The sequence below is a fragment of the Dendrobium catenatum genome, unplaced genomic scaffold (assembly GCF_001605985.2).
Source record: "Dendrobium catenatum unplaced genomic scaffold, ASM160598v2 fragScaff_scaffold_1472, whole genome shotgun sequence".
Lineage (NCBI taxonomy): Eukaryota > Viridiplantae > Streptophyta > Magnoliopsida > Asparagales > Orchidaceae > Dendrobium > Dendrobium catenatum.
In genome coordinates this window covers 101,685-119,607 of record NW_021319934.1, presented here as the reverse complement: position 1 = coordinate 119,607, position 17,923 = coordinate 101,685, and the positions used below count along the sequence as shown (strand labels likewise).

The 17,923-nt window shown below is 32.9% G+C and overlaps 1 protein-coding gene across 3 annotated transcripts in view; it reads left to right on the top strand.

The window, feature by feature from the left end:
- Positions 1-17,923, top strand: part of LOC110100650 (villin-5) — a 30,043-nt gene that overhangs the window by 5,064 nt on the left and 7,056 nt on the right. For all 3 annotated transcript variants that reach the window (XM_020828249.2, XM_020828248.2, XM_020828247.2), the window contains exons 2-15: positions 4,397-4,518; positions 7,274-7,373; positions 10,007-10,075; positions 10,175-10,417; positions 10,511-10,688; positions 10,769-10,898; positions 15,654-15,816; positions 15,902-16,049; positions 16,139-16,239; positions 16,401-16,556; positions 16,860-16,928; positions 17,013-17,081; positions 17,219-17,356; positions 17,516-17,644. In XM_020828249.2, coding sequence (XP_020683908.1) covers positions 4,463-4,518; positions 7,274-7,373; positions 10,007-10,075; positions 10,175-10,417; positions 10,511-10,688; positions 10,769-10,898; positions 15,654-15,816; positions 15,902-16,049; positions 16,139-16,239; positions 16,401-16,556; positions 16,860-16,928; positions 17,013-17,081; positions 17,219-17,356; positions 17,516-17,644 — 1,749 coding nt within the window. In that variant the 5' untranslated portion in view covers positions 4,397-4,462. The remainder of the gene's footprint in view (positions 1-4,396; positions 4,519-7,273; positions 7,374-10,006; positions 10,076-10,174; positions 10,418-10,510; positions 10,689-10,768; positions 10,899-15,653; positions 15,817-15,901; positions 16,050-16,138; positions 16,240-16,400; positions 16,557-16,859; positions 16,929-17,012; positions 17,082-17,218; positions 17,357-17,515; positions 17,645-17,923) is intronic.

Sequence of the window (17,923 nt, the reverse complement as noted above, 5' to 3'; positions counted from 1 at the left end):
CCTTAGATTTTGACAATTTCGGTTTTGCCCTAATTTCCCCCCAAAAAGAGGAATTTCTCCATCAAAACCAAAGAAGAACAATCACAAGAGGGTTGAGATGAGAAGCAAAAACCTTTGCATAAGAAAACCAAGCGAAAACAAGATAAGTTTGTCCACTTCGAGAAGGATAAGATCTCCCACAAGAAAACCCTAGAAAAGAGCAAGAAGGAGGCTAAGGAGAAAATAAGAGAGAGAATATACTTTTCATAATGATCCCCACTAAACCCTAATGGCTCCCTTCATACCAACACACAATTTCTCCCTCCCCAAAATGCCCCCACTTAAGTGGATGGGGCCCCTTGGTCCAACCGGACCGCCCGCCCCTCTCCCCTCCGCCTGTAGACCCGCACGGGTCCAGGCCGGACCGGTTCAGGGTGAACCGGTCCATCAAATGGCTTAACTCTGCGTGGGGGAAGAAAAGTCAGGGGAAGGAAATAAGAAAAATAATTTTAAATGATAAATTTTGGACTACTGTGACCTATGCCATATTGAGCATAAGACCCTTAGTGCAAGTTCTACATTTAGTGGACGCTGAGAAGAAACTAGCCATGAGTTTTATTTATAATGCTATGGATGAGGCCAAGGAGTTGATTGCACACAACTTGGGAGGAGAGGAGGCAAGTTATAGAGAAATTTGGGATATCATTGATGCTCGGTGGGAGGTACAGTTACACTGTCATTTACATGCAGCGGCATATTATCTCAATCCTCAATTTCAATATTCAGAGAGGAAATCTTCAAACCCAGAGGTGAAGCTTGGTCTGTATCATTGCATGGAACGACTAATACCAGAGCAGATAGATAAGGAGCTTGCAGATTTACAACTTGTTCTATTTCGGAATAAAGAGGATTTTTTTGGTCTGCATGCAGCAAAATCAACGATTGCTAAACGGTCTCCAAGTATAGCTATTTTGGTAAATGCAAAACACTTTATTAAGTTTTGATTATCATTTTTCTTCTTGAAAACAGTTGAATGGTGGATCCAATTTGGTGATTTCACCCTTGAGTTACAGAGTTTTGCTGTAAGAGTTTTGGGCCTCACTTGTTCTTTTTCTGGGTGTGAGCGAAACTGGAGTTCATATAGTCAAGTACAAACAAAGAGAAGAAATCGGCTATCAACACTCAGAATGAACTCCCTTGTATATATTATGCACAACAAGAGATTAAGAGATAGGAGGTTGAGGAATAAGGTGTTGAAGGATGATGAGGACCCGTTGGTGTGCGATGATGTGTCATCTGATAATGAGTGGTTCATAGATGATGAGACAGATTTGTCATTATCAGACTTATAGCTAGAGGATCTAAGTATGGATGTCTTGAGGGGCGAAGCAGATCAAGTGGGCACATCCATTAGTATCACACCACACACATCCACTAGCTCTGCAGCACAACAATCAAGTAAAGGTATTCCACAACTTCTTATATACTATTGCATTATATTTATATCAAGTGAGCAATTAACATGATAATAAATTAATAATCATTTTTATTGAACAGGGAAGAGAAAAGTGAGTCATATTGAAGATGATGAAGATATGACATTCATAAATACAATTGGAGAAGAAGATTCCCTTGAAGACCCATTTAGTAATGTGATATGATTGAATTTTATATGTTCCTTCTTAATTGTACTTTGGGAATTCTGATAGATTATAATTTTGTAGTTTTGTACTTTGGAACATGCTTTTATTGTACCGCTTTTCTTAATTTTCACTAATTCCACTTGTCATTTAGATGTTTGTATTGTATGATAGAATCTTGCATTATTTATCTGCTAAAACCCTTAAATTCTCATTTACGCAATTCTGCGTCCGTGAGGCTTACGTCTCAGAACGCCTCGAGGCTTACGCCTCGCCTCACGGATGAAAACTGCCTCGAGGCTTATTTACGCAATTTTAAACCTTGATATAAATCATTAAAAGCTAAAATCTTTACATCGCATATTGCTTTGTTAGACTCCTTAAGGACCTCTTTATATCTTTCTCAATTTTCAGAGTTTTTACATATAAATCAATTTTTATAACATAGCTTCTTATTTTTTTTTCTTGTATATTTTGATTCAACCACCAACTATTTTTTCTATCAGGAGTTTTTCTTTTTGATACTCCAAGCACATCTTATGCAATATTTTTAATATCACTAGCTATTTTTTCCCACATAGCATTAGACTCCTCATGCACAGACAAAATCTTAGATCTAGAATCTTACACTTAAAAATATTTTTGTTAATATTATTTAGATGCTCCCGTCTAATCATAGAATAATATTTTGTTTTATTTTTCATATTCTTTCCCTTCATCTTAAAATTCAAAATTAATATGCGGTGTTGGGTGTATAAAATTTTACTCGGAATAACTTTATAATCTTTGCAATCTAAATGGTCTATTTTTTATATGAAAATAATTAATATGAGTTTTACTATATCCATTCTTATAAGTAATGAGATGCTCATCTCTTTTCTTAATACGGTATTAGCAATTACAAAATTATAAGCTAGAATAAAATCTAATATGGTGTTACCACCTTTATTAATCGTTTCAAACTCATAGTCATCATAAATATTTTTAAAATTGTCTACCTCTCTACCAACATATCCATTTAAATCTCTTTCAATAAAAACTCTTTCTTCAAGAGATATTTTTGTATTAATTATTTTAAGTTCATTCTAAAATTTTAGTTTTGAATACAACAATTTTTAAAACTACTTGATGAGCATAAGCACTTATAATATTAATAATCTTAGCATCAACAACAATTTTTAAAATTATAATTGTATCTTCAATTCTATTAATTTTTATAACATAATCCTTTAAACTCTTATCTATAATCACATCTTCAATTCTAATATGACTCCTATCAAAATATCATAATTTAAATCATAAATTATTGATCTCCTTAACTTTCTCTCTAACCCATTTAATTTTTTGAATGCATTAGAAAATTTATCTTTCTATGAATCATAATATTCATTAATTTGCCTATAAGGGAACCTGTATTTTAAGTTCTTATCATAATTCTAGTTTCACGGATAAGCTTCTTTGCCCACATACGTCCATGATGTGGGAACCTTTGCTTATTTAACATTGCATCCGAGCGCCGGTGCAGCGACCCTTGCACTCTTCTCATTGTATTCAGGTCATGCAACACGTCACTTTCAGGGAATGCATTTGTATTAACAAGTATTAAATGATTCATGTCATGATTATTTGACAACTTTTATGCTGATTGTCATCTGTCGGCAACCTAATGCAACCCTCTACTTTTTTATATAGAATTTGGGACCTGACAATGACAATGTTATCAGTTTTAAAGGTGTGTAGGATGTTTGTTGTGGAAAGAATATAAGAAATTTAATTCTTTTAATAAATATTGAATTACAAGAATTTATATTTAAAAAAAGTTCATATTTAACACACATGTATAGAACACATGTGTCCAATTTGTTTATAATGATTTTTTAATTAGACATGTCTTTGGTGTGCCCAATACATGTCAAAGGTGTGTCGGATGCATGTCGTATCCGATATGTGTTGGACACTACATATCTTCTCGAGGAGAAATTGTTGCAACTTAGTTCGGACTTTCAGAAATGTTAAGTGTATCATACCCCAAAGCCCTTTGATTTTCATGCATGTCTTTGTTATTAGCTTACAATGCTCATATGTTGAATGCTAAATGACAGAGAATATCAAAATGATATATTCAGGAGATTTTTAGGATAATTTTTCATATTGCTTGATTGGTTTAACTTGCAACTTTTATTTTGTTGATGACCAAAATGATCTTGTATAGTCATTTTGTTTTGTTTCTTTCCCAAAGAAATATTGTAAATTTCAATTGCAAAGGCTTTTATCATATTTTCTTTCTTATAATCCATCAAATAGGCTTCTTGTAAATTTAATATTCTTTTTAGCGGTTTGGAAGTGGAGTTTTTTGTTTTAATTTGAAAATAGTAATCTACTTTGGTGAGTCACACTTGGAGAACAATATTTGACAATCTCTCTTATCATATGCTGCATCATAAAGTATTAAGTTTTCTGCATCTCTAGAATCATGGTAATTCTTCAAATAAAGTATATGCATAACAAATTTTGAATTACTTTATTTTTCCATGACGCCCTACAGGGTATATATTTATTCCAAAGAATGTCGTAATTATGTATTGTTATCATTTGCTTTCTTTTTTCCTAGTATTTAGCAGATCAAATATATTCAATATGAAAATTTCATCTCCGAGAATGTGACAATGCCTTTAATTTGATGCATCTCATGCCATTTTCTTAGTTATCTTTCCCATTCTAAGGATATTTGACTAATGGATATACTTTTATTAATTTTTGTTCATTTAATCTTTTAGAGTTCTTTGGAGTCAAATTTGAAGGTAAGGGAGACAAACAATAGTTCAACAAGCCCGAACAACAATATGGCAGTTTCTATGAGGGAAGTTGATCCTGCCTTTCAAGGAGCTGGACAAAAGGCGTATCCTTGTGCTTTCTTTACTATACTTGTTTGAATTTTTTCTTTTTCTCTGGCTCTAAATTTTACGTAATTTTTTCTTTTTCTCTGGCTCTAAATTTTACGTTCAGTGTTATTGCGTGCACATTGTAAGTTGTTAAAGTTGGTTTCAATTTAGCAGTTGATTGATTGGTAGAACCTTGCTACTAAAGAATGAGTTGAAGAATAACTTTCCTTCTAAGAATGTGTTGAATGACTTGGTTGATGTTATTGTATGATATTAATTTTACTACCAAGTTCAGTTGACATTAAGGAATACATATATCAAACTCTTTTGTGATGTTGTTCACTGTTCTATGTGTTTGTAGCATCCATCTAAATGCACACTCAACATGACTCAATATTGGAGGATTCATAAAGTCAACACTGCTAGTTATAATAGAGCTAATTTTGTTGATGATCTCAATATTCAACTTCTGTTTTCGACAGCCTTCATGTATATTGTCCATTATTTTTCAAGTTTTGCTATTTCAAATCTCTACATCAAGGCATGCAAAAGGATCAGGTATTAATGATATAACTCTAGAGTTAAAACTAAGCTGATAAGATGAAGAAGTGCTTCATGTATAGTATATCATAAGAAAATGTCATTGTAGAGCTTAGGTTTAAATTTCACAATATTACAATTATATTGGGCTATTGGCTATTGACTATTTGTCATGAACTCTAGTGTTATGTACTAAGGAAATCATGAATCTAGTGTTAAGTATTAAGGAAATCATTGACTATCAGGTTTAGGGTTAATATTGAATTATTGATAATATTAAGATGTCTTATAAAATTAGGAAGGATAGAGCTAAAGGGAGATAGTCAGCATAATTCATAATAGAGATACTTTAATTGTAAACATGGCTTGGGCTTCTATATCAGTGATGATGGTCTAACAATATAACATGTAGATAGAATGGTTGTATATGAAATATGAAGGATAATTGATAGACTAAAGATAGCAGGAGGTAGTATAGTGAAGTGACTTTTATGAGCTAGTGTTGATATCTATGGAACACTCAATAAAAATTAATGAAGAAGAATTCATAAAGCCAACAAAAATTGCTTGCATGAAGCTTATGATGGTGATATTAAATTTTCATAGCATGTTGATATTAACACATTTAGATATTGATTACCTTGTTATCTCTTTTCCAATCTTAAATTTATGGATAACTTCAACACTCTGCTTTGATGTCAAATGCTGCTGAGTTTTTCTCAAACTTATTTAATGAATTGGCTTCTATCTCACTTGATCAATCCCTCTTGATGACATTATCTTGATTATAATAAATGAACTCAAAAATTCAATTCATAGATTTAAATGCAGTTTTGATAAAAAAATCATAGAAAAATTGCCATATAAGCATCATGTTTTCAATCGTTTGGTCAAGTCACCATGCTATGCAATGTCTCCTTAGACATGGTTTCATCAAGCAGTAGATCTAGATCTCCCGTATTGGCTTACTTATGCTTAGGAGTCTTCACCATGTTTGCTTGGTTGCTCCCACATGTGTTTAATGTTGGAAATTGATCCAAGTTGGAGTTGAAGATCAAAAGGCTGCCTAATCTATTTTGAGGATGAAGATCACCTTTGTTTGTATAGTGGAGTTAATTGATGGTGGACCTATAACATTGGTGAAGTTGCCTTTAGTGTATTATTGTGGCCCAATTTTCAATGTTGAAACAACCTCTATGTAAATACGGGGTAAGGCTGCGTGCAACCCTCCTTAGAGGGTAAGGCTGCGTGCACCCCTCCTATATTGGTTGGAGCTGCATGCATTGTGTAATTTTTCAATGTAGGAATTATTGTCCATTTGAGAAGTGGAGCTTGGATTCTTGTGTATAAGATGGATAGGTTTTTATTTTATTTTATTTATTTATTTATTTGTATAAGATGGATAGTTTAGTGGATTAGGAATTATGGATTAGGTTGGGACTGGGGGCCCACCTGGAGTGCTCATTTGGGGAATAGCTTGAGTGTGAGGGAGGCGGGCTTAGAATTAATTAAAACTGTCTAAATAATAAGTTTTTGATAGTCTCTTGTTCTGAATAAGAGGAAGTTGAAAGTAACTTTGCTATCTCATCATATTCCTACTATTTTTAGAAATTTAATATCTTAGACTTTAACAATAGGTGCAACCCTTGTAATTGCCATAGAAATAAGAGTTACCGAAACCATTTAACCTTCTCATGGTTTAGCCTTTATTGTACTATTTCTGATTGAGCTTTCATGTCTTAATCTCCTGCGGGATCAGCCATTTTCTAGTTTAAAATGTGTCTGGAGGACTGAGGATTTGGTCTAAACATTGGTTGCTGTTTGCAAAAATGATACCTTTTGTGTCCAAATTCTCAATAATTAATGAAACCATAGGCTTTAAATGCTATGATGCAAGGAATTGTGGCATGAGAAGTAGCTTTCGATCCTCTAAATTCAATTAATGTACATTTTTGCAAACAAGGGGCATGTCCAATGTACAGCCTGGGTAGCAAGCTAGGATAAGGAGAGGGAAATACTTTGCTTAACCATTTTTTCATGCTGGGAGGCTGAATTTAATGATTTTTTGAATCGTCTTGTGAGGCAATTATTGTTGTTTATAAATTAATGGCCAATATGGTCAGTATTTCATTTTTGTATGACTTCTTGATCGTACTTCTGAGAATTTAAATGCATAAATTTAATTGTCTTATTTCTTGGATATACATCATTGTTTTCCTTGACAGTTCATAGTGGGTTGGAAATCTGGCGAATTGAAAACTTTCAGCCCGTGGCTGTTCCAAAATCTTCATATGGGAAGTTTTTCACTGGAGATGCCTATGTAATTCTCAAGGTATTTCCCTGTTTCTTTATATTTGTTGAAGAAAAGTATTAATGACTATAGAATGGACTACAGAGGCTTGATTAGATGATTTGGAACTTGGAAGTATCAAGAAGCTGATAAATTTTGTTGTTCTCGGGATGCTTGAATTGTTCTGCTCTGTGTTTTCTGATTTCTGCAGCCTTTGTTCTTTGGTTTCAGCCGAATGTTCTTACCGTTTCTCTAATTCATTGAATGGCAGTTCCCTTCAGCTCTCCCAATTGCTGGTCCTTTAAGATCCTCCACTTCCCTGAAATAACAGTGGTTCTTTCATTTTCGAATTGTAAGAGACCCTTCCTATTGCTGTCACCGGAAGTCTTTCTTAATGCTAGATCTACTGAAACTGACCTGATATAAATATCAGGAGATGGCTCTCTGAGTTATGTCTATTGATTGTGGCATAGTCCCGGACTCCACTACAATATCTTTTCCTCCCATCCTCTCCAAAACAGGGTTTTCCACCCCAAACCTGGACAAACTTGAAAAAACCTCAACCGGAAAATTGTTCTCTCTAAGGGGATATGGTATAAATATAATAGCACTTAATATGACTTAGAAACTTCTAAATACAAAATTAATCCTACTAAAGAATGAAAAGAAAAACAACTCCAATAGTAAAATTAATTGTGAAAATGATACCGACAGACTAATAACTATGTCATTCTTTCTGTGTTGATGTAGAGTCATTCTCGATGTCTTAGACATTTACATGCTGATAATAGGGTGAAAGTTTTGCAACTTTGAATGTTGCAAATATGTTGGGATCTCCCTGCATATTATTGTTGTAGGAAGTTTCTTTAATGTGTTCTATGTTCTTCTCGGTATTATGGCTATTTATTTCAAAAGGATGGAGTTCTTTTCTTCATCACAAATCTAAACACGTCATAGACACTACATTTTCACAACTTCCCCCAATTACAGGTGTTTGGATAGCTCAAATAGTAGCATATGCCAACTTTGCCTAGAACATCATAGGAATATTTTGGACATGTGATTCAAGTTCTTGCAATTAAAACATTATGCTTTCCGAGTTGGTATGGCGGTTTGTTTGTTCTCAACAACAACATAGACTTGTTCCCTTGTATTTGAGGTTGTGTAATCATGCTTTTCTTATGAAAAGCTGTTTCCATCTCTTTTATTGATTCATGGGAAACAACCACCGAATGCATAGCTAGTGGTGTTTCCATTTATCTTCGAAGTGTATGTTTGAGGTTTGATTTCTGTGAAAAAGATTAATGGGAAATGTGATTTCTTCATGCTCACTGTTCCAAATCCACACCAGAGGACTCATAGCTGTTCAAACCAACTAATATGAAAATGAAAGATTAAATGGTCTAAATGGTCAAACTGATCCGTGGACTATTTGTGGGATCAATTTTAGTCCCAATTTATTTGAATGTCCAATTTAGTTCTGTGAATCCTCAAATATGATCCAAAATAGGCCCATACTTCTAATCGCTTTTTAATTTGATGTTAATTTCACGCAACGTTCATGAAGGAGGTGGGGAATAATGATATTTTTGAATAATAAAATTTCAATATATGTTGATTTGCGTTAAATATCCTCATTTAAGTTCTCATTTGTGAAAATTGCTTGAAATTTCCATAAAAAATAAATAATTATTCTAACTGTGGAATAACTTTGGATCATTAAGGAGTCAAGAGACTAAATTGGACAGTTTAAAATGTCTGGGATTAAAATGGTCTTTCATAAATACTCAAGTACCATTTTAACCATAGTTTGAAGATGGAGTATATGTGTTTAGGATTGGAAGCCTGCTTAAAGCCAGAGAGGGTTTAGGTAGCATATGGGTCAAGAGGTCACTTTATAGAGTTAAACTGAAAGGGGGTAAGGTCATTACGGGTCCTTGAGCTATTTCTTGTAATTCTGAATTGGCGAAGGAGGTTCTGCCCTAGATGTCACTTCCAACAATCTGGCATCTTGCAATGGTTGCATGGCTAGTCGTAATGTAGCATTGAATTTTCCTATGTTTGTAAGTCATCTGGTATAAACTGGTAAAGAAATATTTTGAAGTTCCTTTGGAAATTTTGTGTACCAAGCTACCTTTTTAATAGGTAAGGGTTAGATGGTTGTAAAATCTAAAATATTCCTAAAAATTAATGGAAGAAGAAAAAAATAGCTGGCGTGCTTAAATATTATGAGGATCCTATATTTTATAATAAAATAATTTTGTTACAAAATATCGCAAGAGATCCTTTACCTAGGAAGGTCATGGCAATGTCCGCAGTTAATTAGCCCAGCTAACCTCTATCTATGGTCTTGCCCTTTCCTTTTTTGACTTAGTGGTTGGCAATTGTTATGTAGTCACTGATATAGCCATTGATGTGATCAAGCCTCTTAATGGCCAAAGTTCCTAGATGGCTACAAAGCATTTTTTTCTAGTTATTGCATTAATTATTTTCAATAGTTAGTAGAATTTTGAATGATTTCTATAATGTATTGGGATCTTGCAATTTGGCAATTTTTTTAATTATGACTTGTAATTTTCAATTGTTGCGGTGAACCTTTTGAAGTTATATTTGTAAATCTGAATTGCCCTCATCCATATAGTTCTTTAGAGATTAATCCACTTTTTCTTGAACAGACAACTGCTCTGAAAAGTGGTGCTCTTCGGAATGACATTCATTATTGGTTGGGTGAAAATAGCAGTCAGGTTGCTTACTAAGCCATCGCATCTCTTAGTGTTTGTATTTTGCATTTTCTTAGTCCTGCTTTCAAAATTGATTATTACTCTTATTTTTTTATTAAGCAGGATGAAGCCGGTGCTGCTGCAATCAAGACCGTTGAGCTAGATGCAGCACTTGGAGGGCGTGCTGTTCAATACCGTGAAGTGCAAGGCCATGAGACTGACAGATTCTTGTCTTATTTCAAACCATGTATCATACCACAGTCAGGGGGAATGGCATCTGGGTTCAAGCATGTAGAAGTGAATGAACATGATCATAAGACTCGCATGTTTCTTTGCGAAGGAAAACATGCTATTCGTGTTAAAGAGGCAAGTATGAATCCATTTAAAATATCTGATGAAGGTATATTCTATGTAGCTCTTCTATTTAAAAATTCTGACTATGGTTTTATCATTCTTTAGGTTCCTTTTGCTCGATCCTCACTGAACCATGATGGCATTTTTATTTTGGACACGAAGTCCAAGATTTTCCAGTTCAATGGTTCAAACTCATCTATTCAGGAGAGAGCTAAAGCCCTTGAAGTTGTTCAATATGTTAAAGATGCTTATCATGAGGGGAAGTGCGATGTGGCAACTGTTGGTAAGTTGCTTTCATCTATATACCCTATGTTGTCTGACAAATGATGATTCTAGTTGGAAAATGAAAAAAAATTTATCTAGAGGATGGAAAGCTAATGGCTGATGCTGATGCTGGAGAGTTTTGGGGCCTTTTTGGGGGATTCGCTCCACTTCCAAGGAGAACATCTGATGATAATGTAAATGGAATCAGTCCTGCAATAAAGCTCTTCAGGTAATCTTATGTAACTAATTATATGCAAATAATTCAACTTCGCAAAATTTGTGAAGCATTTGGTTTTATTTATGGTCATTCTAATCAAGATTTTTTTTAAATAAGATGTTTAGTTGGATTTATGAAAAAACTGAAATGATATGTAACGGAGTTTTTAGAAGATTTCTCTTTTTCCTTGTTCAATTTGACAAGGAGATAACTTAAGGAAAGAAGATTCTTCTATGTTTACAACTTGGAGCGATCTATATATGTTAATTAAATTAATAGAGGAAGAAACAAAAAACCATCATGGGTCTCAAAAAATAAATTATTTATCAATAGTACTCCGTAAGTTCATACAAGCAGCCTTATTTATAAATGAAAACAAATCTTGATATAAGAATGAGATATCTTTATACTTGCTACTAAGTTAATGATCTAATAAGGATGAGGTTATTCTTATCTTTTTTTTACATTTAATCTAATGAAAAATAAAAATAAATACAACGAAATTCAACCTAAATTAATGAGGGCTCTATAAAGTCCTGAAAATTGGTTCGATTAAGCTCTTTTTTAAGCTTGGATTGATTGTGATTGGCTTATGGGAAATTGTATTTGCGTGGATTGATTTGGTTGAATGATCATCCATCATGAACTAAATTGCCCTTGGGTGCAAAAAAAACTCTCATTTGGAGAGTTAGCCACAATAATGTTATCCAAGAAATTAGGTGCAAGTTTTTGTTATTCTTTATTTGTCATCCATTTATCATTTGATGGTTATGTCTTTCTATCAAATTGAGAATCTATGCTCATCATTCCAAGTATAATTTTGTTTGAAATGACCTCTCAATATCAAAGTAAGCAGCTTTAGCAAGAATGATAGGCTCATTAGAAGTAACAGCTAACATAGACTCCCTTTGAAAGTTCCTCCATAAGGTGTTAAATCTTCAATATTGAAAATAGGACATAACAATATGTCACAAGGCAAATCTAAAATGTAAGTATTAAACTAATTATAGTATTTATTTGAAAATGATTGCAAGCCATTGCACTTAAATGCTCGTATTTAATTTGAGCGAGAAGTTTGGTATGTATGTGAATCATGACAAAGTCACTTCCATCGAAATCCAGCCGTTCCTAGTGCAAAGGATCTGACGGACACAAAGATCAATCTGTGGGATACTCTCATGGATTACGCCATAATGAGGGGACGTATTTAGGAAAGATTTTTTATGTATTATTTATGTATTAATTATGCAATTTATTATTTCCTCATTAGGATGTCTTGTATAGATCTATAAATAGAGAAGATTGTAATGAATAATTTCAAACTTTTCCCTCTCAAATTCTCCGTTTTAACATATCTCGACATTCATTGTGTTAGAATATATATATATATATATAAGTAAACATTCGTTCTTATTCCATCATCTATATGCTCTTCAAATGATGCTGCAAAAGTAGAATATGCATACAATGATGAAGGGATAAGATCTATATGATTTTTATGGTTCGCTTCTTGAATGATCTCAATTGGTGTCTTGCTCATAGACTTATATAAATATGCATACAATGATATTGTATGCACATCCTTGACATTTAAATTTAGCACCTATAAAAAAGATATTATTATTTAATTTATAGATTGATTGCAAATCCTTGACATTTAAATTTCTTTATATCTATTAAAATATACTCTTATTTTTCTTACTATACAAATTATATTTAGCTCATAAATTCATTGTTCGTCTAAATCTAATTTACAATTTAGCATAATATAAACTTAATTTATTACTTATTTAGTTTAAAATCTCATATACGAATTTAATTATGATATCTTTACATGTATATACATATACTCAAAATAAATACATATATATATTATAATTAATAAATAAAATTTTCAACTAAATTGCTTTCAAAATAAATTTTAGATTCAACTTCCTTAATAGAATTTATTGTTTCTCATTCTTAAGAAATTCATAAATCAATAATAATCAGGCATTACATAAGATCATAAGTTTATTTTAAAATTTAATTAACATTATTTAAACATATAATCTAAAAAAAATACTTTACCTCAAATTTATCATATTAGTTTGGTCAATCAAAATTGCAGTTATCAACTGCCTCAAATAGTCCCAATTTTTTAGTATCAAGACTCGAGGATCCTTAATTATTTCTCTACTAAGGCTCTTCTTGTCACAATTTTTGCCTCATTATATGTAGGTCATTACAGTCTGCGACCTATTCATCATGACATTACCTTTCATAGGCTTCCTTTATTTTTAACATCATTATCATGTGCATTTAAAATTACTTAGTAGTAGATGTTAATGTGTAGATCTAAAATCGAATATATGGAGTGTAATTTTAGCAGTAATAGGTCTAGTGGGGGGATTGTGACTTTATGCGATCTTTTTATTCAAAAAGGGTTCATGGTTTATTGGGTCTATTGTTTAAAATAATGATGAAATAGATGAGGGTATTATTAAGAGAATTCAAGTTGGTTGGTTGAAGTGGAAGAATGCATTGGACCTGTTATGTGATAGAAAAGTATCTCTCAAACTTAAGGATAAATTGTACAAGTTGGTGGTAGGACCTACACGGCTTTATGATGCATAATGTTGGTCATTAAAGGAGAAGCATAAAATTGAGTGAAGTGTTGTAAAGATGAGGAAGCTTCGGTGGATGAGTGGCTTTATTCTTAGAGACAAAATATAAAGCGAGAGTATATGTGAAAAGGTTGGAGTGGCACTAGTGGTAGATAAGATTAGAGGGCTTTGCCTTAGATGGTTTGGTCACATAAAATGTTGGCCTTCTGATTATCTAGGTAAGAGGGTATATATTAGATCTGATATATATTAAGAAAGATAGAGGTAATCCTAATAAGTCTTGGTTATAAAGTATTAGAAATTTATTAGATTTAAATGAGAATTTCACTCTTAATAAGTCGCAATGAAGAAAAAGGATTGATGTAGCTGATCCCAAGTAGTGGGATAAAGGTTTGATATTATCATTGTTATATTAGATGCATATGGGATCAATCAATCAACCTGCATTAATATACGTCAAAGGTAAAGCATGATATATAAAAGTATAAAACTTGACATTTGGATGCTTATTCCTATACTTGATAAAGCAGCATTACGATTTCAGTTCTGTTGGAATATCTTGAAATTATTTGAACATGAGATCATGAACAGTACAATAGTTTTTATTGTAATGTTTGGTGCTATTAGCAATGCTCAAAATGAAGAAATTTTATATCCATACATATAATAGTTAAATATAATTACAAAAACGTACAAATAATAGGCTTATGAATAATTTATCCCTTATATTAGAGATTGAGTATCTCACCTCAATTATAGGATCATCTTCGCGCGACTTTTTTGTTATTGTCCTAACATGCCATTCTCTCATATACAATCTAACAAAAGAATTTCTCCACTTCAATGCAAAATTTTAAATTAACAACTCGAAACTAAAAACAAATAACCTCAAAATAACATTTTTATCTCGAAAGAATTCTACTTGTTTGAAGAGGTTTCAAGCCTATTAGTCAACATTTAAACTCGATTTGTTAAAGGAAATATTAAAAATCAGATCTTAAACTTGATTTGTGAAAGGAAATATTAAAAATCAGATCTTACCTTAAACCTTGGCCTCTACTTCCCTTCATCCTTCTCCTTCTCTTTTTCTCCTCTTTTCTTTCCTTCTTCCTCTCTTCTTTCCATTTTCTTCTCTTCATTCTTCTTCTTCTCTTATTCTTCTTTTCAACTTCTTTTCCTTCTATATTCCAGCCCTACCTGTTACTATCCCCCCTCCAACTCACGGGATAACGATGGATTACGGGAAATAGAGATAAGGCTTATATATATATATATATAAAATTAAACTATCCTATAACTCATTCCAACCTTCCATTTGTCATTTAGCCTTTGCATGCCACGTGGAGATGGATGAAATTTTTTAAATTGCTACAATGCATTAGTTGATGCTACAGTAACTTTAATTAGAATTTTAGGAAATAATATTTAACATGTAGATTAATTTATTAATATTATTATATATACTTATATGTATTAAAGTGATCGAAATGAAAAATAAAGTTTATAAAAATATTTTTGATAATTTCTTAGGTGTGTGAAAAATGGGGTATGATTTTTAAGAGAAATTTTAATCTTGCCTTTTTGAAATTTTTAGGTATTACAAAATATTAGGAGGGGAAGCTCGGAGTTTCATGCATTCATGTAACCCCATGTAATCCTCACATACTAGTTTTTGGAGTATAAGATTACCCTCGGTCAGTCTTGCACTAGGAAAGTAGGTAGCCTTTAGTAAATGTCCTTGGTGTGTACATATTGTCACCGCATACTTATGAGTGATTTTCATGAAAAAAATGATCGAGTGACATGGAACGTATGAAAGCAAGTCATGAACAAAACTTGGAAGGTTAAAAGCCAGATATTCTATTTGTACATTTTATTTTCACTAGGCAAAGCCTCTTATTTTCTTCATCATGCCGGAGGATATGACTAAAATTTGTTTGTTAAAAAGTGTTTTGTGACTTTTGTCCATTAACAAATAGTCTCTCATTATTTACTATTTTCTGAAATAAGGTCCCGTGTGGCACGGGCCAAAGTTCTAGTTGGAAGGATGGGTAGGGCAAAGAAAATATGGCTAAAATTTGTTCAAAATTAAGTTTTTATTAATTGGAGTTAATGATTCTTAATTTGATTTTATGTAAGTGATGGGAACATATCATTTCAGTATTGAAAAAGGGCAGCCAGTGCCTGTGGTCGCTGATAAATTGGTAAGACAGTTGTTGGACACGAACAAGTGCTACCTTCTTGATTGTGGATTTGAAGTATTTGTGTGGATGGGAAGAAGTACATCTCTTGAAGAAAGAAAAAGTGCCAGTGCATCTGCTGAAGTAAGAGTATATCTTGTTTTTTTATTCCATGAAATTTGTTTTGCTATCCATTAACATTTCATGGTTACTTTCGAATCTCTATTAGGAATTAAGCCATGGTCCTGGTAGGCCAAAAGTTCAGATAATTCGTGTAATTGAGGGTTTTGAGACTACAATTTTCCGTGCAAAGTTTGATACATGGCCAAGGACTGTTGATGTGTCTTTATCTGAGGATGGTAGAGGCAAAGTGGCTGGTAAATTGATTTTTTCATTTAGAATATGAGTGCCTATTTCTTAGTACATTTTATGGGTACCGTTGCTAAGTAGTTCTGGATTTGTGTAGCACTTCTTAAACGCCAAGGTGTTAATGTGAAGGGTCTCATGAAAGCGTCTCCCGTGAAGGAAGAACCTCAACCTTATATTGATTGCACAGGCAATTTGCAGGTGCTTTCTATGGACTTTCCTATTTCTTAACCATTTTAATTTTTTATTTTGTCTGTCAGAAGTGACGTGCTTTCTGTTTACATCTTAATCCATCTGGATGTTTTTTGGATCATGTACTTTAATTTTAAATGCTAACAATGGCTTCGTCCATCAATGCCCAGGTTTGGCGAGTAAGTGGGAATGAAAAGTACCTTCTATCATCTTCTGAGCAGTCCATGTTTTATAGTGGAGATTGCTATATTTTTCAATATAGCTTTCCTGGAAATGACAAAGAGGAATATCTTTTGGGCACCTGGTTTGGGAAGGAAAGCACTTTGGTAAGCCTTATTATTATTATTATTATTATTATTGTTATTGTTGTTGTTGTTGTTGTTATTTTGACTAATTTTTCCTGGATTTATTTTTCCTTGATGCAAGCTTTTTAAGTTATTCCTAGGTTGTTATCTGTTAACTTCAAATGCATTTAAATGTGTTTTGCCGCTCTGAGATGTTAATGGAAAGGTTTGAACTGTACGGCTAAAGCTTGATAGGCTATTTTGTTTTGAAAATCGGTTGCCAGCTTTGACCCTAAAAATATCTATTAGTATGTACTGATTTTTTTTTTTTAATAATGAATACAGGAAGAGAGGAGTGCAGCAGTCTCGCTTGCCACAAATATGGTTGAATCCTTGAAGTCCCAGGCTGTTCAAGTAAACTTTTGGTTTCAGATGGATTTCAGTTTGATTTTTTATTAGCATTGTATGATTTACAGCTTCTCGCTTTTGAAATTTTAGGCTCGCATTTATGAGGGAAAGGAACCTATCCAGTTCTTGTCAATATTCCAGAGCTTGATTGTTTTTAAGGTTAATTTGTTAAGCTTTATACACTTCTATCTTCTAAAAGTTTATCTAAGCGGTATAATTTGTAGAATCTTCATAGTTGACTGGAAAGGGCATATCTGGAAAACACCTCTGATGCCTTTTTTACTTTAATGTTGCAGGGTGGTATGAGTTCAGGGTACAAAAAGTTTAGGACGGAAAATGGCCTTGAAGATGAGACTTATACTCCAGAGGGCATTGCTTTGTTTAGAGTTCAAGGTTGTGGACCTGATAATATGCAAGCAATTCAAGTTAACCCGGTACATTTTCTCCTAAACACAATTAATGTTCTTTATATATATGTATGTATATATATATATATATATATATATATAATGAAACCCAATAATGCAGAATTTTCCCCCACTTATGCTTTAGTTTTGATAATTTACATCGCTTTATTTCTCCTATTTTTTCAGGTGTCATCATCTCTGAATTCTTCTTATTGCTACATTCTACATAGTGGCAATACCGTATTTACATGGTCCGGAAGCCTTACCACCTCAAATAACCAAGAACTTGTCGAGAGACAGTTGGACATGATAAAGGTGCTTTGACCTTCAACCTTGCTGCATTATTGCTGTGAATATTTTGTTCAGTATTCCCCAAGATTTTTATTAATTTTGGTGTTTTTTTAATCCCTTATCACATGCTGCCTTCTTAAACCTTTTTATCATGATCCAAATTCCAAATCAAGTGAAACGCTTGAGATCTCCTCCAAATTTAGTTGGGTGTAATTTGGCATGGAGGATTTATGGGTTTTGAAGTTTTTTATTGGACCTGTTTGATTAATTTTGGGAATTACAATGGGGAACTTGGTTTAAAAT